General features: G+C 52.7%; 1 protein-coding gene across 1 annotated transcript in view; it reads right to left on the bottom strand.

The window, feature by feature from the left end:
- FAM83F (family with sequence similarity 83 member F) overlaps nucleotides 1-22,131 on the bottom strand; it is a 30,182-nt gene extending 8,051 nt beyond the window's left edge. The window contains exons 1-3 of the mRNA XM_054582417.1: nucleotides 21,631-22,131; nucleotides 678-845; nucleotides 31-152 (exon numbers count right to left, since the gene is read on the bottom strand). Of these exons, the coding sequence (XP_054438392.1) occupies nucleotides 31-152; nucleotides 678-845; nucleotides 21,631-22,131 (791 nt within the window). The remainder of the gene's footprint in view (nucleotides 1-30; nucleotides 153-677; nucleotides 846-21,630) is intronic.
- Between the last annotated feature and the right edge of the window lie 247 nt (nucleotides 22,132-22,378).

Here is a 22,378-nt window from a genome sequence, read left to right as displayed (position 1 = left end):
CAGGCCCTTCTCTGACCTGGCCCAACTTACCTGTAAGATCCTGTGGCTACTTTTTCACCATCTACCATTAAGAACCTGGATGACAGAGTCCCCTTGATCTTGCCCATGGGCATGTAGAAGCCAACGCCTGTCACAGAACGGACACGGATGTTCTGTTGAGAAGAGGAGAAGGTACTGTCACCCAGATTCGGTCCGGCAAGGCTCTGAGTCAAGTCTTTGCTGGGGCCGAGAAGGAGCCCTCTTATCCCCAGGACCATGCCTGCTGGCTCCTGTCTGTGCTAAACTCTGCTCTCCACGGCCTTACAGGTAGGACCCCATTGAGGGAGCCGGGGGAAGTCAGCAAACCTTGCTTTGGGTGTGGATGAGCTCTGGGTGGTTCCGGCCTGCTCCCAAAGCTCCCCAGAAGAGAAACACAGCCCTAGCTTTGACCTTGGACTGCAGGCTGACCACCCCAGGGCTGGGCCAGATCTGCCTCCTTAACCTCAACAGCCTGTGTTAAAATTTAAGATTGGCGTGTAATTTAGGGTTATCAAGGCATGAGACAAGGTTTCAGACAGAAGGGGTTGAGATCCTGATGCTCCTCTGAGGCCCTCAGCTGGAGAAGAGGCAGAGAAAGGGGCAGGGGCAGTCTCCGTCGCAGGTCCTGCTCCTCCAACCCCCACAGCGGTGCAACTCACCCGGACGCGGAAGTCGGCGAGCTCCAGGCCCTGGCACATCTCCAGGAAGCACTTCACGCCTGCCTCGTCCAGGATGATGTACACGGGGACCCGGCGCTTAAAGGCAGCATCCACAATGTCTTGGAAGATATCGCCATCGGTGAAGAGGTCCATGACCACAGCGATGACCTGGGTGGGGAAGGGCACTGGTGAGGCGCATGGTGACTACGCACTTACAGACACGCACCTTGGCCCAGAGAGGACTGGCTGGGCCCGGGGTAACTGGTGGCCAAGAGTCAACAACCCCACCTGCACCTCTCCTGGGTTCTCCACATCCTCACCCATGTGTGGGCACATCTGAGCCCAGGAGATGGGCTCTCTGCTCTGGGAAACGCCTGAGGACTCGGGCCATCCCTCACGAACCCGCCACTCCCGCCTCAGGATTTTCCCACAGCTCTTCAGAGGCCTTGGTCAGGGGAGATCTAGGAGGCTGAGGACACCTGCTCGTGGTGCCCTGCGGAGACAGGCAGGCTCAGGAAGCTGTGATCACGAGAGGCAGGGAAGGGACTCCTTTCCGCAGGCTGCAGATCTGCTGTGACACCGCTTTCACGGCAGATGCTTTGATCTCCCTGCAGGCTCCCTAAGGGCAAAGCTAAGGGGAAAAGCCCTGTGGTTCCCAAAGGGCCGATCTGGGCAGAGTCCCTGTGAGCTTGGACTCAGCAGGCCTCCAGGTGTCCAGACCACCCCACTCCATCCTCAAATCAAGGCCACTGCCTAGGACCCTTGATTTCCAAAGTCAGCCCTGGTTATCCACATTGGAAGGCAGGGTCTGCCTTTCTGACCGTAGCTTCCACCATTTTCCCACACAACTGCCCTGCCTGGCTCAGCTCCAGTGCAAGTGTAATGGGGCACAGCCAGGCCCCCCCCCGCCCCCCACCAAAGGGTATTTTGTAATGGAATCCAGAGATTGGGGTGTCCAAGAAAAATATATTCTCCCCACCCCAGGGCAGACCGCCATGGGGGATGGGAGCCTGGAGCAGGGCCATTGAGAAGTCAGTTTGCATGTCAATAACAGGATAGCTTTGCTCCTTATTTGCAAAGAGGATTATTTGGCATATCACCAAAACTAATCAGGAAGGTTTAAAAGACTTAATACAGAACAGTAGCTGGGGGTAGACAGGGGCCTGCAGGAGAGAGAAAGGGACACAGACTCTGGGGAACAACATGTGAAGACCACGTGGGAAGAAAGAGGGGAGAAAGGACTCTTGCTAGTGGGCCAGGAGAAGGTGCCACATGGTTGTGGATTAAGAACTGGAGATCACAGCGACGCAGCGGATGGTGCTGAGATCCGTGAGAGGCCTGCCCAGCCGAGCCCCGGACTTCTGTTCTTTTTCTTCTGAAGGACAGTAACCCTGACTGGCCTGACTGGCCTGACTGGGCAAAGGGGGGAAGGCAGGACGGTGTGTGTGCTGGTGGTTGTTTTGAAGGGATTTTGAGGTGTAAGGGTGACATTTAGCCATTAATCAAACCTGTATAACTTTTGAATAAATAGTTCCTTTCCTTTTCACCAAACTCTGCCATTCAGAGCCCTAATTCCAAGGGTGGCGGGCAAAGGACCCACAACCGAGGGGTCCCAGGGAAGGAAGGTGTTGTTTCGGTAATAGCATCAGGGCACCTCGCCACGGGTCCTTTCGTTAGGTAACACAAGGGTTTTCCTGTTGGCCCCAAACAATGTGCATGTGATACAGAAGGAAGAAAAGGCAGGCCTTAGGGTCAGAGAGACCTGGTTATGTGACCCTTCCATTTCTGTGACCTTAGGCAAGTCACTTAATCTTGATGAGCCTTCTTATCTGCAAAGTGGAATACCTAGTGCTTTGACTATTAAGATTACAGATGAAGTCAGTCTGTGAAGCATCTGAAGCAGCCCCTGGACCAGTGCGAGTCCTCAGTAAGCGATGGCTGCTGTGCGGCTGAGGCGTCTGCTAGTCATTGCAGCTGAAAGCCTGAACTCTGAAGTCAGGCAGACGAGGCCTGGGACCAACTCACTGCTGACTTGCCAGAGCCCTTGTTTCCTTGGCAGCAAAATGGAGCTCATAGAAGCACCGATCTCAAAGGGCTGTGGTGAGGGCTTAGAGAGGTAAACTGTGGAAGCACCTAACACAGTGCCGGGCCCTTGGTAAGCTCAGCAAGTGAGCTTACCTGGCCCCCATGCCATCGCCATCATTTTCATCACCACCTTCACACACGTGCCTCACCTTTACCCCTGCCTCTGAAGAACCGCGCCCAACACCATTTGCACAATATTATTTAAGGCTCTTCTTAGCTCCTATATTTAATACTCATGCATTCATATAAATAACATTTACTGAGCTGCCCAGTCAGAGGGAGGATCCAAAGACAAGCTATAATCCCTAACTTTAAGGGATTAATCCAGTTGGAAGAATAAGGCACTTGCACAAAATAAGACCCAAGGTAAAATGAAAGGAATGCCTGTAAGAGATGCACAAATGGCATGTGATATGAATTCAGGGATTCAGGGGTGCGAAGAAAAGGAGAGATGGAGGGAGAGAGATCGATTCCTCTCCGCTGGGGTAGAACAAGGAAGGCTTCAGTGAGGAAGCTGAAGCTCTAATGATGGGCACTGTGGGGCACCGTGGGGCACCGTGGGAAGTGAGCAGAGAAGGAAGCGGAGCAGGAAGTGGGCAGGGCAGCCACGCAGGGGTCTGCAGGTTGTGCGCTACACATGTGCACTGGGCTGAGGGGTGAGCGGAAGCTGTGCCTGCCTGAGAAGGGGGCAACTTTTCTAACCTGCACACAGGTGCCACATGGGCTAGCGGGCGCCAAGGAGGTGGGCATTTCAGACACAGGATACAGTAAAAAGGCCCTGAGGACAGGGATTAAATGGAATACTTTTAATGTGCCTCCTATTGTTCCAGGTGCTTTAGGTAAATTTTCGCATTTGATCCTCAGAAGGAGGATTATAGTTTCCATTTTATGGATGAGGATGTAAATGCAAAGGGGCAAAGTAATGTGTCCAAGGTCACACCACATGTAGCAGAACAGGGATTTGAACTCAGGTCTGACTGACTCCACAGTCTTCATTTCACTGCATCATACTGGCTTACAGAGATGGGACAGGTAAAGTTTAAACAAGATCAACAAACTTCTAGCAAGACTGACAAAAACAGGATGTACAGATAAAATACTGAGTGAAAAGAGATACAACTACAGACAGATTCACTTTTAAGAAATTCTTACTTTTTAAGAAATAGTAAAAATGGTAAAAAGAATTTATACATTGATGAATTTGAAAATAAAAATGATATGGATAATCATTAAATGTGAATTAATCATAATATAGTATAATCAAGTAAGGTTTATCCTAGGGATGTAAGAATGGTTCAACATCAGAAAATGTCTCATTTTAATTTATAACACTTATGGTGTCAAGGAGAGAAGATACATTATCTTAATAAGTTTTAAAAAGTATTTGATAATACTTGATCTCTATTTATGATTAAAATTCTCAAAAAACTAAGGAACCTTAACAGAGAAACTTTAGATGCAATCCCTTTAAGTATCAAGCAAGTCAAACGTACTATCACCACTGCTATTTAACAAAGTATTGGAAGTCTGAACCAATGTAATATGACAAGAAAAGAACTAAGAGCCAGAGGATTAGAACAAACAAAACTACCAGTATTTAGAGATGATATTGTTATAGAAAACCTAGCACAATGCAGAAAAAAAAACTACTAAAATTAATAAGAGAATTCAGAAAGATTGCCAGATATAAGAAAAACTTACAAAAACCAATTGCATTCTTTTACTCAGAAAATCAACTACAAAAGGGAGAAAGAAAGAAAATGGATCCATTCAAAATTGCTACTTAAGCACATAGTATTTAGGAATTAGTACCTTTATGGAGAAATTTAAAAAACTCTATTAAAACACCTTTTCAAATTAGTGAATAAAAGAAGAGATAAATCATGTGCATGGTTATTATGAGTTGACATTTTAAAAGCCCAATTCTCCCATATTAATAAAATCCAATGCAATTCCAATAAAAGTTCAATAAATATTTTTGAGAAACCCAAACACTTCTAAGATGTGGGGAAGAATAAAGATTTTGAAAAAGAAAAGATTAAAGGGGACACTTGCCCTACCAGACAGTAAGACATACTGCAGAGCCACAGTAGTAAGAATTGTGGTATTGAGGTAGGAAGGAACTGACAGACTAAAAAAACAGAATGGAGGGACCAGAAACATATATGTACCTATACACAGGCATAAAACTTTAAGTCACATAGAGGCAGAATCACAACTTAGTGGAGAAAGGATCCTGTTTTGTAGATGCTATGAGGAAAACTGGCATAGTATATACAGAAAAGTAAAGTGGATCCCTACCTCACCCCATATATAAAGGTGAATTTCAGGTAGGCTAAATACCTAAATGTGCAAGATAAAACTAATAAGGGAATTGATGAAATGTAGGAAAATATTTTCATGACATAGATAAGAAGGATTTCTTAAGATCCCCAAAGCACAAATCATAAGGCAAATAAAATTTTAAAACGATGCATCCCATAACTTAGGAATTTTCTGTTCAAAGAATGATATCATAGACAAAGGTAACTGAAAGGTAACAGGGAGAAAGTCTCTTCAATGTCTACAAGCAAAAGGAATTAATAATATAAAAGGGATCCCTGCAAAATTAAAAGAGTTTTTTTAATTTATTGATTTTAGAGAGAGAGGAAGGGGGAAGGAGAGAGGGAAACATTGTTCCACTTATTTATGCATTCTTTGGTTGAGTCTTGTGTGTACCCTCACGGGGGATTGAACTCACGACCTTGACGTATTGGGATGACACTCTAACAACTAAGCTACCCAGCCAGGGCTGGGATCCCTGCAAATTGGCAAGAAAAAGACAGGAAGCTAATTAGGAAAATGGGCAAAGGATGTGAATAGGCAATTCCTAGAGGAGATACCTGAATGGCTAATAAGTATATAAAGAGAAGCAGACATCATTAGCATTAAGAAAAATTCAAATTAAAGCTAAGAAATGAAAAAGGGACCTTCATTCACTGCTGGTGGGAGGGAACACTGGGGCAGCTATTCCAGCAAGGGAGAGATCTTACGGATTTAAGGATGTGCCTTCCTACAGTCAGCAATGCCGCTCTTGGCCCTGCACCCAGGGAACCCCTCAGATTTTTGCACGGGTCTGTAAAGGGGCAGGAACAAAGACAATCACTGCAGCTTTCTTTAGGGTAGCTAACAGTTGGCAACAACTTAGACGTGGAACTCTAGGAGAATGCATATGGACAAAGTGAGGAATGTACACGACAGAGTAGCAGACAGAAGCAATGAACTAGTTCTGCATACAGAACTTGAAGAGTTTTCTCTAAAACAGATGGTTTGATTTAAAATGTTGGAGGCTAAAGATCTATAGCCTAATACCATTCATGTAAATAAAATAACACTGCATATTTTTTCAAGGATATAGACATGTCCAAGGACACATGCTAAACGCTTCCATAGGGTAGCTGCCTGTGGAAGGAGAAAGGAATGGGAAGGAAGGGGGTCTTCTGTGGGTTAGTGATGGCAATGGACCATGGACTGAGGTTCACAGTCAGCTCTGCACGGGAGGTCCCAAACACACACACACAAATAAGCGAACACAAACAGTTGGCCTGGAACAGTTTGGTGTAGGTATGGCCAGCCAGGTTGGGCTTAATTACAGAGGGTTTTAACCAGATACTTCACGCCTCATCCCATCAGAATGTGGCTTCCCACCACCGTGGAGGGTTCCTGATGTCTTATCGCCCAAGGCCAGAGTCCATCATTTGCTCATTTCCAAACTCTCCACAGTGTCCAGCTTAAAGTTGACGCTCAACATATGACTAAGGAGTGCCTGACTGGCTTGTGGTGCTTCTGGATTCACACTCTGGCTTTTATTTTGTGATTGAAAGAGCAGGCGGGGGGGGGCTGGCTGCCCTGCCCCTACCTGAGAAGGCTGGGATGTGAGAGGATCACGAACTGGAGAGAGCGAATCCCAGGGCCCCCGCTTTAAGGAGGCTTGGTCTGTGGCACCCTGGTGCAAGCCGGCCATCTGTGTCACTACCAATTAAACAGGGGACTATCTGTAGTAGGAAAAAAATCAATTGCTCGCTGACGCCTGTAATCTCATTGTGGTGAAGAGGTGATAATTACCCTCCACTTTGGCCTCCCAGGGCCCCTCCTGACATCCAGCTCCACAGCCTCAGGCCCAGGAAAACCAGCTCCCCACTCCTTCTGCCCGGGTGTTCAATGTGCCATGTGACCCTCCACGCCAAATCCACTTTCCAGACTCCCGGTGTCAGTGGAAAATGGGGCTTTAAAAGAGGGACGTCACAGGCTCGGGACCAGGGGAGATAGACCTCATGGGGAGAAAACAGGCACCCCCTTCTCCAGGCAGGCTCGCAGTGTCCTTTACCCGGTCACCCACTGGTCTGCAGCACCGGGAGAGAGGTTAATTTCGAGCGGCAGGAGTTTTTAGAAGCTGTCGCAGGCACTGGCAAAGAGGCTCTGATGCTGTCATACTTCTCGTGGGCTGTTTGCTTTGATATCCTGCCGCAGGGGGGAGAGGGAGAGCAGGGTGGGCTAGGGACCCTCAGAGTCCCCTCCACCTGGCTGTCGCCTTTAATTAAACTCCTGGCTTTTCAGGTTCTCTTTCTTCACTCCTTAATTACCACCAGATAATAAAAATAAGGAAAAGGACTCCACCTTCCCCCATGCGTTCCATGGCTCGAGATGGCCAGCGCCTGGCACCCTGGTGTGTTTAGATGATCCGGGGTACACCTCAGAGCCCGCAGGCACCTCCAAAAACAACCTCCTCTCGGTTACCCACATCCACTGACCAAATCCAATGGGTCGCCGGCTCCAGCAGGCCCCGCCAGCTCCGTGCACCCCTCTGGGTCAGCTCCTGTCTGTCCCCCCTGGACTGCTGCCTTACCTCAGGCCCCCTCACTTCTTACTGAACCCCTGGAAGAGCTTCCTCACTCGTCTCCCCTTCCTACTCCATCTTTGCACTCCAATTCATTTTCCACAGCAGGGATCCCCCCAAAACAAGAGGCTGATGAACCACGGGGTCCCACTGCCCTCAAGAGAGGTCCAACCCCTTAACGTGATGTTTGAAGGGCGTCCTCTGCTCTCGTTTCACCCATGCAGGCGACCTACAGTGACCCTAACAAAGGCTTTCTCGGCAACATCGACCTTTTGGGGCCAGCGCTTCTTTGCTGTGGGGGCATTGCAGGATGTCAGCAGCGCCATCCCAAGTGGTGACAACCCTCCAAAATGCGTGTAGACATTACTAAAAGTTTCCTGGGGACAAAATCACAGCCATTCTTCTCCTACCCCCCACCATCTTTTGAGAACCACTACACATATCAGGCAGTTTTGAGTCCTTTTGTTTTGTCCACACCCCTGCGCAACACCTATGCGTTTCTCAAGACTCAGCCAAGAACTTCCTGAGCTTCTACCACCCGATAATGTTCACTACTCCCTGCACCCTGCAGCCCCGCTGCCTCCCGGGCAATTAACAGAGCTCCCTGCCACTGCAGTGTAACATCTGCCAAATGGCTCTGCCCCTTACCGGGCTGTGGGCTCCTGGATGGCAGGGGTCATCGGATTTCTCTCGGAATATCTACCCTCAGGGGACACCTCAACCCCAAGACGGCTCTCCATGTCTGTGGAATGAATGTCTCGACAGTGGTTGCTTCATGCCTATTGTTTTACTTGTAGGGTATGGATATAGGTTTGCAGTTACCTCTTTTATTTCATGAATGACAAGGTGCTGGGGAGGAGAGAAAAAAAGAATGCTGAGCAAGATTCCTGGTTAGGTCACCTTGCCAGAAGGCAGAGTTGAAGTCCTTCCTCCAGGGCACAGGGAAGAGAAGGGAAGTCGGTGCCTTTTGGGACGGCCACCTGAGCCCATGGCTTGGGATCCAGCCTCTCTGCCTCTGCTCCATCTGCCTGAGATGCTGGAGGAGCGGCCAGCCCACGAGTGAGGACGGCACTTAACCAGGGGGTAGAGGTCCACACCAAGGACACCAGGCCAGGAGTCAGGGCTGCCACTAGCACAGAGAGCAGGCGCCTCTGCGCAGATTACAAAAGGACATGGTTCTCTCTGTGATGGAATGCAAGCCAGTGAGTGGAGCGTGGGCTGCATGGCAGCTCCACAAAGCCCCTTGGCTGGGCCCGCCTGAGGCGCAACCTGCACTTGGCCCCTGCACTGGAGGACATTCCAGATGTGCAGAATCTCAGAGCAAAAAGTCCTAGCTAGAGCCTGGCCTGGATGCTAAGTTACCCATCTGGGTCTTGGAAGAGGTGGGACTAAAGCCTGGGCTTCTGACCCTAGTTCTGAGCTATTACCCCCAGATGATGTGGCCACAGCAGGCTCTGGGGACAGGTGTGCTCTGGCTAGGACCCCAGGCCACCTCTGGTCACACAAAGCCAAGAGGCTTTGGTAAAACTGGACTATACCACCCTCTCCCTCACTGGTTTCCCCAGCCCTGCTGACGTGGAGCTCTAGGTACTGGGGAGGGTGTGCCTGCTGTTCTGGCAAACATCCGCCCCCTTTGCACTCGGCTCCATGGTGGGAAAAAGCAAAAGGTCACAGGCCTAACCGGCTCATCACAGGGGTGTGCTGGTGACGGTCACTTCTTCACGGGGAGGAAGCGAGCCCACTGAGGTGTGTCCCTGCTCTCCCACTGATGACCCATATGAGCCTGGGGCCTCACTTTGACCCTCCATGCCTGCCCTGCCGACTTCCTATGCCTGCTGGGAGGTTCAGATGAGATCATGCCCAGGACATCCCAGGAAAAATCTGTGCAGTTACGAGGGGCCATTAAACTGGCTGGCTACAGGGGAACGGTGCTAACTCCACATGCCATAAACCCTGAGGTCCCTCAGGGAAGGGAGGGAAGCAGCTGGGCAATGTGGTCAAGCTGCTGCCTCCCAGAACAGCCGCCTGTCTGGCAGCCCAGGGGAGTCACTTTGTCTGGGACCGGGGAGCAGTCCTTCCCGTTCCCATGGAGGGCAGTGCTGGGCCAGCTGCCGGCCTCTGGATCAGTCATCTCCAAGTGTGGAATGTTCTCTGAGGGATCAAGGGCTACAGGCACGCCTAAAGGCCAGCATACGAAGACTCGCCTGGGGTAGGGTGTGCCTGCTGAATGGCGGACCGGGGCCTCGCGACCTCCGAGATGCTGAGCCTGCAGGCCTATGAAGATGCATTTGGATAGCACCTCCCCTCAGGCGCTCTGACTGCAGGTGGTGGACGGGTCGGACTTTGAGTGACCACTGGTGTTTGGAAGAGAATATGCCCTCTGGAAGCAGAAAGTCTTCCTGTTCTGGATTAATTCCATTTACTCTAAGCTTCAGTTTCCTCATTTTGAAATGGGGGGGAGGGCAGTGACACCTTCACAGGGTTGCTGAGTTTTAAATGAGACAGTGCGGGAGGCACAAGGAGCACCATGCTCGGCTCCTGGGGAGCCGAGGGTAAAGGCCAGGGCCTCCCCTCCCCTCAGACAGGGAGCCCAGAACAAAAGGCCATCACTTCAGAGGAGGGGGCGTGAGGGGAGGAAACAGCCAGTGTGGGGGCGCGCAGCTCCCAGGGAGCTGGCAGCCAAAGAGCCAACATCAAGGTGGAGAGGTTTTCCTTTTGCTCAATACCATGCCCAGCAGGCCCAGACCAGGCTGCTGATTAAAGCCCGGGTAATACTACACTCCCAGAAAGGTCATGCTTGAACTAATTGAGGGGAAGGACGGCCCAATTAAGGGAAGAAGAGTCTGTGCAGCGCACTGCTAGGGGAGAAAGGCCTGGCATCTTCACCCGCATCCAAGCAGCTGGAACGTGCGGCTAAGAAAACCTGCCGCCAGACAGAGTGTCGGCTGCTGGCCGGTGGGCTCCGGGACCCTGCACAGAACGTGCCGGGGGTGGACCAGGACAATCATCCCTGGAGGGTGCAGGGTCGGGGCTCTTGGTGCACAGTAGAGACTTCCTTTGGTCATCAAGGCTGCAAGGGGCCCCGTCCGAAGCATCACCAATTTCCACACCGGCAGGGAGTGGATCTCCACAGTCTAAGAGCCCATAGCAGTGGAAGAGCTGACTTTGGAGTCCGGAGCCCCACACTGGTGGTGAGACCGTGGGCGAAACCCCTCTGATTTCCAGCTGAAAAATGAGGCTGCCTTGTGGTTCTGGTGAGGATGCAAACAAACATGGTGATGTTCAGACAGAATCTGGTGTGGTGCACGCCCCGCGGCCAGGCTCTGCCCTCTTCGCAGACAGCGTCCTGCGCACGGGAGGTGTGCGTGGTCAGCTTGATGGGGCACCAGTTTCACAGCCCTGATCATGCCTGCTCTGGGGAGGAAGGTGGATCCAACAGCACAACCCTAAACAGGCTGTTCCCTTGCTCAGACACGCTGGCTCCCACTTGCCTACAGAATCAAGCCCTGGGCCTGGCTGAAGACACTACTTGTACTGCCAACCCACTCCCTCCCCTGACAATAAACACTGTAAAGTCTCCAAACACACCCTCAACTCTCTGCCTTCCACTTAACTCAGCTGTCACCATCCTATCCCTGTGGGGACGGGGCATACTTTCCCTGGCTCCACTCTTCCCTGAGGCTGCCCCAGGGCCCTGCTCTGTCCCCAGCCCCCAGGGCCTTGTGTGCCCCTCCCAGAGCACTTCTGTGCTCAGGCCTGTGCCTGAGCCCTGGTGGGGGGGAGGGGTGGGGGTGGGGAAGAGATCTGCCAGTCATCCTTTCCTTCCTGGTGGGCAGTGGGGGTCTCCCCTGGGGAGCGGTGGAAGCAGCTTGGACCAGAGCCCTGGCCCAGCAAGAGGCCAGAGCCAAGACCAGTGGGGTCCTATTCTCTGCTTGGAGGCCAGGCTGCCCATACCCCACCAGCAGGGCATCTGTGCTTTGCTAGCTGAGGCTTCCCAGCTGTCTGTAGCCGTGTTACGTTGTTTCAGGCTCACTAATTAGACATCATTAAACACCGGACTCCCTTGCTGCACTGGCAGCGGCGGGAGCCCAATCCTGCCCAGCCAGGTGGCCTCCTCTCCCAGACCCCTGGCCTCAGCGCAGGGCTCCGTTCCCAGCCCTGTTGCTCCTGTCTCCCTGGAGCTCACCCCCTGTCAGTCTGACCCTATGGGGCCATCGCTCTTTCCACTCATACCCCAAACCAGGTTGATGAAGGAGACCTTTAGAGGAGACCCAGGTTGGCTCTCCAGAGAAAGAGAAGACTGTCCCCACATGAGCAAGGTCCACTAATTCAGCTGAGAAGAACCCCTGTGCTTCGCCAGGGAGTGAGCAGGGCAGTTCCTTTTAAGATCCCAGGCCGGCTTCCCCCTGCCCCACGGCGTGCTTCTGGGACAGCCTTCCGTGCGCTAAGTTGGTGTTAATTAGTGAAAATTATCTAATGCAAGCTTATTTTAACATTAGTTTAAAGCTAAACATAATTAGGGAGATAAATCAGCTGCTAAAAGAAATCCAAATAAAGATACACGAATGATCCTTAGGACCCGCTGCTGGTTGGGGTGACCGGCCTACTGGCCTGGCTCTCTGAGCGCCCCCCAACACAACACACGGGCAGAGCAAGGCGGGACTCAAAAAGGACCTGCCGAGGTACTTCCTGATGGACTCATCTGAGTGAGACAGCTGGAGCTGGCGGTTCGCCTGGGAGTTTCTGAGAAGGAGCAAGGACAACTGTGGCCACCCTCAGGTGACGCTACCGAGGAGGGGGCTCCCCCCAGGCGGGTGGCGAGTGCAGGGGGAGGTCCGGTTTGGGAAGGTGGCCAGGAAGGCATTGGAGTGAGGGCAACAGTGTGAATCTGTGTGTCCCCGGGCCTCCGTTCTTGCACACTCCCACCCTCTGCCTCCCCCCTCCGTCACACTGGCTGCTCCGGCTGCCAGTCGCTGGGGCCCAGGCTTCCCTGGAGCTCAGTGGGAATCGGGTTCAACTCTGCTCCCATCCTCTTCCCCTATTTACCTGTAGTGTGTCCTTATCCTCATTTCCTCACCGGTGAAATGGATCGTTGTGAAAATTTAATGAAATAATAATATATTCTTCAGGGCTGGCACATGTCTGGCATTTAAGAGCTCAATAAGTAACAGCTATTAACCTGCCTAACTGTTCTGCCATTTATTTTCTTTTTATCTCCCCTATTAGAATTAAGAGCAGGGTCTACTTTTTAGTCATCTGTGTATTTCTGGAATCTGGCACATAGTAGGTCCTCAGGAAAACATGCTGAGTGAACCGCAAATGTGGGGAATCTCCAGGCAGTCCGGGAACCCTCCTGGGAGAGGGAGTGAAGGGCACGCACAATCTCTCCTAAAGGTAAGGAGCCCTGGTCCCCACCCCACCCCGGCCATCTGTTGACTCACCGCTAAAAACCAGAACAGAAAGGTCATTTATGTGGTGCCTCCCACGTACCCAGCCAGTGCCGTAGGAGGATGACCGCCCGACCAGCTACGCCAGGCCAACTTTACAGATTACGGGAAGCTTGGGCCAGAGAGACTAATCATTAGAAACCCCTTTTCCAGGGTTAAGATTCTGGGATCAGCAGCAAGTCTACAGACTCCAGGGATTTCAGAGACGGGGAAGGAAAACAGGAAGGCAGTGACGCTGACTGCTCATGGCGCCTGGGGCGGTGAGGTACTGGAGGGGGTGGCAGGCATCCCTGGAGTGATTCAGCCTGGGGACAGGGGAGCTCAGGGCAGTGCCAGGAGCCACCCTGGGCTTGCTGGTTCTCTGCTTTGCTCCCCCCGCCCCCAGGGAAGCTTGCCCCAAAACAGGCTCTGCCTTGTACACTCTAACAAAGGTGGACCTGGCCACCAGCCAAGGGAAGGCAGCACCCTCAGGGTGACAGTGTGGACAGATGGGGGTTGCTGGCTGGGAATCCATAAAGATCTCAGTTTGTCAGTGGCAGCACAAGGCACATGAGCCAGAAAGTAGCCATTAAGAGGACAACAGGTCCCTGGAAGCTACCTACACCCAGCATCCCGGTGACATCTGCCCCCGGGCCTGTAGGCAGGAAGGATCCTCTCTCCGCCTCACACAGACCAGAGCAGCTAGCAGTCCTGTGCTTGTCTGTTTCCAGGCAAACTCGAGAGCTTCCCAGGGCCTGGCTGGCAACAAATACAGGGTTTGGCACAAAGAACACCCCCTTTTTATTACAAAATCATAAGCATGTAATTCTGTAATATAAGAATAGTACACTCAAACATATCATATTTAGGTGAAATGTTCAAATTAAAGTTATAAATTATTATACCCATATTTTTACCCTACCAACCACACTCCAGCAGGCATTACTGTTGCCGGACCCTGTACATTTTGTTTCTGGAAGTTTTAGAGGGAAGAGGTGGCCCCAGGGGGCAATCCCCAAAGGTAACCTGCATTTGCAGCATCAGGTCACAGCCTTCACCTCAGACCCGCGTGGAACCCCCGCCGGCCTCTCATGGGCACTGTGACCTTGTGCTTTCTCTAAGCTGCTGGGAAAATATCCATTTTCCTGCTAAGGATTGGATTAATTAACAGGAATCACATGTGTCGCACCTCTATTTCAATAGTATTAGTCCCTCTTCATAGAAATCCTTTTTATCTGCACACATTATTCGTCTTTCTCCAATTGCTGTCTCATATTCTTGCAGCAGAGTCTCCGGGCAGTCTTCTCAGTAAGAAGTCAAGAATTATCCCCACTTTACAGATACAGAGGTGGAGGCCCAGCAAGGTCAAATGACTTGCCCAAGATCACCTGGTAGGTGAGGGGAGAGCCAGCCAGAGCAAGGACGAGGACAACCAGGCTCTAGCTCCCAGCTGTGCATGCTCCCCTGGCAGCGGCTTGGCCTCCTGAGGCCGCCAGGCAGCCAGCGTTGTGACGAAGGCACTGGCTTGCTGTGCCCCATCTCCTACTTCTGAACTCCCCAGGGAACACCTATCTTCAGAGTTTCAGGGACCCAAAGTGTTAGATTTCAGAGGAATCAAGCCCAGCTTCCCTCTCCTCCAGAGAAAGGGCCTGTCCCTCCATGCCCCGCCCCTCCCAGTGAAAACTGGAGCTGCCAGGCGTGAGAAGCGTTTCCACACTGCCCTGGGGCTCCTTGGGCTGAGCCTGAGTCAGGCCCTTCCAGGTGACAATGCAGGTATCCAGGGTTAGGAACTAGGGAGCCTCTGTGCCCTGTCTTGTCCGTGCACATGGCGTCCCAGAAAAGATCCTTGGCCATAGCCTCGCAGGCAGCGGAGCCAGGCCGACAGACGGCGCCCTGACAGACCACCATGTCTAAATCAAGACCAACAGATAAATACAGGGAGGGGGAGAAAGATGGAGGGTGTGGGCAGCGCTCCTCTCTCACTCAGAGGAAGCAGGAAACAGGCCTGCCCCACGATCTAACCTCCTGGCTGGGGCACCCTCACTGGGGGGCCGGAGGGAGGGGGAATTAGACTACACTTCCCTCCCCTGCCCCCAGAAAAGGCGGCAGTTACTTTCCAAGTCTGTGTCTTTCACACAGGTTCTCCCTTGTTTTTCAGAACCATCCAGGAATCTAGGTATTATCCTCCCATTTTGCAGGTCAGGAGCCTCAGAGAGGGAAGTGATTTACCCAAAGGAACACAGCCAGTGGCCATATCAGGACAGAAGCCAAGACTTTTCAACTTCAGAGCCTGTCTCTGTCCTGAGGTGCAGCAGGGTGTCCACTGCTCAGAAATTCCGGCTCCTGGGATCAGTGATTGAGCACAAAGAGTCTCCATCTGCCAAAGCACCTGGGGCTTGGCAGGGACGCTGGGACAGGTCGGGGCAAGGTCCCTCACGGGCTCTGAAGTGCTCAGTCCCTGGAGCTGCAGCTGCGCCATTATCACCAGCCTCCATGGGACAAGGACCCTGCAACTGTCCAGTGCCTCTGAGACAAAGCCCGTGTACACTCGTCACTCATGGAGGGTAGAAGGGTTAGGCAGAGGGGACAGTGTGTCGGAACCACAGGTCATGGGCTGTCCTGTGCACTGAAATCAGGCTTTAGAAAGGCAATGCCGAAGCTCTAGACAAAGTCACCTGTCCCTGTGAGATGAAAGGGGAGGGGACAGAGAAGAAGGGAGGGAGGGACGTATTAGGAACAAGGTGGTGAGGGGACTAATGAATGTATTATCGTATTATTGGACTCAGATTTCACAGACGAGGAAGAGTTTAAAAATTCTGTCTGTAAACTTGTCTTGGTTTTCCTTGCATCTAGTTCATGTCTGTAGCCAGTGCCCAGCATGATGCCGGCACAGAGAAGGTGCTTAGTCCTATCTGCTGGACGTGCTGGAATGGGAGGAGCGCCACGTAAGGCTACTGGGGAAAGACAGTGGGCTCCACCCAATGGCAAAGGCTGTCACCTGCAAAGCTGAGTTTCCTGGTGCTGTGAGCTGCTGACTTTACGGCTTTGCCACACCCCCTGGGCATGTGTACCCAGCTGTCCACCCAGATGAGCTGCCCAGACCTCTAACAAGGCCGCTAACCTGGCCAAGCATGCCTCCCGCCCGGAGCCTTTCCCAAACCCCTCTGACCCTCTAACCCCCACCCCCCGCTTTAGAGCACGCTCTCTCTGGCCAACGGCTTGCTACAATGGTGACTGAAAGAGGCCCCCAGTGGTGTGCTATTCAACAGGGGACTTCATGAAACACTTGCTTCTCTAGAGGGATAGAGAGTGGCCAATAAGAGACAGTTTCTAATCATTTAAACAAATCATTGACCTCCTGTGGGCCCAGCAAAGGGGGCAGAGAGGAATGAGGGGGAGCACTGGCTCTTCCAAAGCCCCCAGTTGCCGAGGAGACTCTCCTCCTGAAGCCAGCTGTGTGCCAGGCACACAGGTGGCACATACAAGGGGCCGCATCTGAGAATTTTTTTAAAAAAATCACTTTTGGATTGAAAATTTGATTGAGTGCCAAGGAAGAGGTGACATCTGAGTCGGGCCCTGAAGGAACGGGGACAAACCCATCAATAGGCAGAGACAGGGCAGGGCCTGGCCTGGCCACCCACGCCCCTCTGTCCCCCACCCCCAGGAGGGCCTGTTCCTCCCACTGCAACAGCAAAGAGAGGAACAGGCCCTGGTTAATGAAGGCTGCCTCGTCCAGCAGCCCAGCAGCCCAGCAGCCTCTCTCCCCTGGGTCATGCTTGTAATCTTTGTGGGGTCACGGGTAATCCTGACCAGGGACCTGAGCAAGCTGTGTCGTCTCCCTGTTGTTGGTCCGAAGATAAGTCATTTCACCTTTTGGACCACAGAGGACCTCTGTGAAATGAAGATCGCACTCTGTCTTACAAGGTGATTGAGGCTCAAAGGAAATGGGGCGCAGGAATGCAGAGGTCAAGGTCAATCTTGGCGGTTGGGGGGCCTCTGACCCTGAAGCACAGGCAATAAACCCTCTAAACCCGCCCAACAGCCGCTCAGACAGTTGCTGCTGGGTGCCAGTCACCAGTGCGCCTGGAGGACGGGTGGAGGGCTTGGCGCAATCTCACCCTTCTGTCACGTTCAAACTTGCTTGTAGGCAGATCCTCGGCATCAAAGGTCCTGCCCGAGCCCGGTTCAGGGGCTGGGTTAGTGGCCCTCCTGCCACACCCTCCAGTCAAGCCCTCATCACACTGTATCCTAATGATGGCTTAGGAGACTATTAGGCTGCTTAAGAGCAGAGACATGTTTAATATGTCTGTTCTCTACTGAAGTACTTAGCACGTAGTAGACCTCGAAATATTTGTCAGTGACCCTGTGAACGCACTCTCCTTCCAAGTCAAACGCCCGTCCAAATAGGACTTGTTTGAGCCTCTCACTCTGCCTGTGTGAGTATGAACCAAGTTTCCCAGTCTACGCGTGGGCCCGCTTTAAGCCCACCCCCTGCAGTTACAATGATCTTAGCTGCCCAAGAAGCAGCAACCTCCCCTGGTCATTTCTGCCAGTGTGGGACAGACCAGGGACTCATTTCTGGGATCCTGACGGCATCCTGTCTGCCTTAGTTTAAGGTGACAAAATACAACATTCAGTGACACTAAAATAAGCAGACAACTCAAGAGGGAAAAAATCATTTAAAATAAACACCCCACCCCTCAAGTACACAGGGCAGAATGTTTGAATGCGGGCTTCACTGTGATCGGGAGGGCCCTCTGATGTTCGCAGAGGCCCAGAGAGCAGATAAGAGTGCTGGTCTCAGAGACCTCCTCCGATTCCCCGGGGTCCCGCCTCCACACCTGCTGGGCTCTGTCCTCATTGACCACCACCCTCTCTGCCCCTCTTCCCCAACCCCCAATCGTATTTTCAAAGTGTCCCCTGGTCTGGCTCCTTTCTTTGAATCCCTGGGCCCAGGTTGGGAAGCCTCACTGGTCTACAGCTGTGGGTAAGTCAGAGCCACTGAACCTTAGATTCTTCTCACTCAAGAGTAACCTCCAGAGATTATTCTGAGGATTAAGTGAGATAAAATACAAAACTCTGACACACAACTGGACATGTACGTCCTCTGCCTCTCTTTCCCCAGCCACCCTGTCTCTGCACTTGAACCACTTCACAGTCTGCCCCATCTGTCCTCATAGCAGCCGGACCCACTGGAAACAAAGAAACTCCATGCCTCAGGCTGAAAAGGAAGCCGGGAGAATCTAGTAATGGCCGTGGAGGGCTGCTTGCCTGTTGGACAAGTTGGGATAAAAGTGGGGCCAGGCAGTGGTCAGAGGTGTAGCCTTTAGAGCAGAAGCTAGTGATCAGCGTCTTTCTATAACCAGCCATGTGACCTCTGGGAAAGTCCCCTTCCTTCTCTGTGCCTCAGTTTCCTCCCCTGCCCTACCTCCTTCACAGGGTCTTTGAGAAGGTGCTATACAGCTGTGAGCCGCAGTGATGGAGAGTGGGCGCCCAGGAGGCCTGGGAGTTGAGTGGGCACTGACAGAGTCAGGAGCTGCTTCTTCCGGGGGGTGGTCAGCTGCTTTGATCCCAGTTTTAGGACCCCCATGCCAGGCCCCTGTCAATACTCAGCTCCCACCAGGACAGATCTTTCCTTCTGCCAATCAAAGCTGCTTCCTGTTTTGAAGCAAAAATCTCTTGCTCCTGCTCCAGCTCCTGAGTGCCTTATGGAGAATTGTCCCTTCCAGTTTCCTCCTCTCTCCTTGTTTAACTCAGCAGTTCACCTCCCTCAGGAAGCCCTCCCAGATTAAGTATATCCAGCCTCAAAAGCTCTTCCATGGAGCACATCCCCCAGCATTTGAGTTAACTCTTAGGAGGCAAAACCCACAGATTATGTCCTCCTAGGGCTAGTGCCTGACGGACATTAGGCACTCTGGCCATTACCACTGGTCAAAGATGTACGGACTGGAATACCGGATCAGTTCACAAATGTTACAATTTCTGTTGTTAAATATTTACAGAGTTAACAACATTCCACTACACAAAAGACTGCTGACATCTCATGTGGGACTAGAAGCTCCAGGGGGCAGGGGCCCTGTTTCTCCCTTCCTGTAACAGGGGTACACCCGGGTTGTGACCAGGCTAATTCCATTCAGTCTTCCGGGTGTAATCCTGCCGCACCATCCTCAGACAGTGGGCCAGGGTACCGTGGTTGGCAGTTAGACACTTGAGCACAGCAAGGAAGATGAGCCCGGTACAGAAGGTCGCCTGAGTGGAAAGCCCCGGGTGCCTAACAACAGGCAAAACTGGGAAAACAAGGACCTCGCCTCCAAGGCAACCTTTCCTTCCCTAGTGTATTGCTGGTCACATGCTTTAGGCCCCCTGACCTTTCACATTGCTGGTTATACAATTGAGACGCCCTCACTTTTCCTCCCTAAAAGTAACATCTAGAGCTCAATTATATTTCACATTCAGGCCCAGAAAAGCAGCAAAACCAGACAAAAAAATGCCATGGCTGCCTCAGAACCAGCTGCCGTGGCACTCGCCAATCAGTGGCTCCACGACCATGAAAAGAGCACACCTGGAAAACTGATTAATAATCTACTGAGGTCCTCCTTTGAGACCTCCCCTAAGATTCCTGCCTGCAAGGGAGAGAAAACCCTTCAGGACAAAGAACCCAGTGCTCGCTCTCCCTCTGGGGGGCATGCCAGTGCCTTTCCTTTCCTGCCTTATTCCCCCACCTGTCTGTCCCTCCTAAACTCTAAGGGGCCCCACGAGACTTGCAACCAGGGGAGCAATGGCCGCGGCAGCTCCTCCCGGGCTAACCCCCTGCACCCCCTCCCAGGCCCCCTTTGCTCTGAGGTCCCAGAGAGCTAAGGCAGCCCCGCCTGGGCTCTCCTGTTGCTTCTTCTATGCTAAGCCCTTCCTCGTTTCACTGTTCTGAGTGTGCTTTGGCTGCGGCCAATAAAATTCTTGCTTTACTGAACTTTGTCTCTTGACTGAAATCTCCCCTTCAAGGAGACAAGAACCGAGGACTCGTCGTCTCGCTAGTAACACTGTCACAAAGGTCTAGAGCAAGGACTTGGGCGTTTGAATCCCGGCTCGACCATTTACTAGCTATGGTGATGTTCTGAATCCAAAATAAATTCCCTTTCCCCTCCATTGTTGCAAAAGGCAAAAGAGAAAATGCAGGCATGTATTAAGTGCTAATAAACTGAGGCTTGTTAGTATTATAAGACTTGACCCCTGACCCCAGCTGCAGCCCACTGCAAAATAGTCACCCAGGTCCTCCTTCCTTTTTTCAAACGTGCCTTTGTCTTTTGCAGCATGCAATATTCAGAGGCAGCTCAGGCAGACAAAGGGGAACTACTTAGAAGGACAGGGAGGAAACACGGACAGTACAAGTTAACCCTTCTTCCTGGTAGCCAACCTAGCCAACTACGGGCATCACCACCCCTTCCCGGAACAGGTGCTCCACCACTGGTCTTTCCAGGTTGGTCTTCCCTCCTAGGCCATTCGGTCTCCACAGGTAACCGAACTCCAACCACATTCACTGCGTTGAATTAGAACAGTGAACCCCAGCCACTCCTGTTGTATGTTCTGAACTGGACGCCAAAGGCTGTTGGTGTTTCTTAGCAAATTTCTGTGTAGGGGAGTCAGATTTAGCAAATAAAACACAGGATGCCCATTAACTTTGAATTTCAGATACATAATGATTAACTTTATGGTATCGGTATGCCCCATTCAATATGTGGGGGCATAGTAATACTAAAACATTACCTGTTGTTTATCTGAAGTTCAAATTTAATGAGGTATCCTACATTTTACCTGGAAACCCTGCCCAACGGCACAGAGCAAAGATTAAAATCTCTGCCCCACAACCTCCAGCCACACCTATATTCTAATCAGCCAGCCTACAAGCATTCCTTCCTTTCAACCCTCAAGCACAGCAGATAAGGTAAGTGGACACTTTTCCTGAGCTGGAGTCCAGCGACCTGCCTTGTCCAAGTGCCCCGCGCATAGTAGGTGCTCTTAACGCATTCCTCATTCATTCCAGGCTGCTGGAGCTCTTGTGGTGGGCCAGTGGGGAGTGTGAACGAGCCGGGCCCGGCCAGCCTTGCCTCTGCAGCAGGCTAAGGACATCATGGCTCCGGTGCAGTTGGGGAGGGCAAACCACCAGCTTCCTGGGGTTGTTCTGAAGATCAAATGAGAAAATGGCCAGGGATATGTTTTGTGAATCCCTGGACAGCACAGAGGTATTATCATGACCTCCGAGTGGCCCGTTTTCCCACAGGCCCCCGCTCATCCCAAGGGTGAGGACCTTGCCAGGGCACAGGGACATGGCACAAGGAAGCCAGATCCTCTGGACCCCGTAGTAATGACTAACAACTGCTTATTACTTAGTAATTTGCCAAACACGTTCACATACATCCTCTAGAGGCCTCGCCCCAGCCCCACGACATGAGTGAGGTTTCCTGGACCATTTTCCTGCCGGTCGTTCGGGAGGTCTGCCCCTGAGGTGGGGCCTGATCCAAGGGACTGGTCCTGGGGTCCCGCCCCTGAGGCGGCGGAGGGCAAGGCCTACCTTCTGGGCCTGTTGGATCATCTGCCTGACCACCTGCTTGAGGTGGGGCGCCTTCTCCTCCTTGGGGGGGTGGGTGAAGAGGGTGACACGACTCACGCCGCGGTAAAAGCCGGTGTCGGTCCAGCCCAGGTCCAGCGGGGGCACCTCGGTGTCGGAGCGGTCGGGCCAATAGGCCAGGGACTCGCCGGGTTCGGCTGGGGCCTGCGGCAGGGCCTGGGCCTTGGCCTTGGCCTTACTCTTGCCCCGGTTGGTGGGGCCGGCGTGAGGGGCGGGGTCCTCATAGGGGCTCCAGGAGGCACGGAGGTCCTGGCGCTCCTGGCTGGACAAGAAGTCCCGCAGCCGTTCCTTCTTGACCCGCTCGCGGTAGGCTAGCTCGCCGCCGCCCAGCAGCGCCTCCAGCGCGGCCCGCCGCCGCTCGCAGTAGTAGAAGGCGGCCTGCGCCTCGGTCACCCGCTCGTTCACGTGGGCCTCGTCCAGGCAGCCCAGCTGGGACTCGGCCATGGTGCCCGGCCGCCCGCCTCGGCCGCGACAGCGGCCCCGGTCCCACCGCCGCACCTGGAGCCGCCGAGGGGCGGGGCGCCTCACCTGGCCGCGAGGTGGGCCAATGGGCGGGGGCCGGAGCGCGGGCGCGGCCGTCGGGCGGGCGGGCGGGCGGGGAGGGGCCGCCTCGCCCTCCGCCTCCGCAGGCGCGAGCGGGCGGACGACCTCGGGGGTTCCCGGGGAACGCGGGGCCTAGTCCTGAGAAGTC

The sequence above is a fragment of the Pteronotus mesoamericanus genome, unplaced genomic scaffold (genome assembly GCF_021234165.1).
Source record: "Pteronotus mesoamericanus isolate MK-2021 breed Mesoamerican mustached bat unplaced genomic scaffold, CSHL_Meso_final contig_702, whole genome shotgun sequence".
NCBI lineage: Eukaryota > Metazoa > Chordata > Mammalia > Chiroptera > Mormoopidae > Pteronotus > Pteronotus mesoamericanus.
This window is presented reverse-complemented; position numbering and strand designations above follow the sequence as displayed.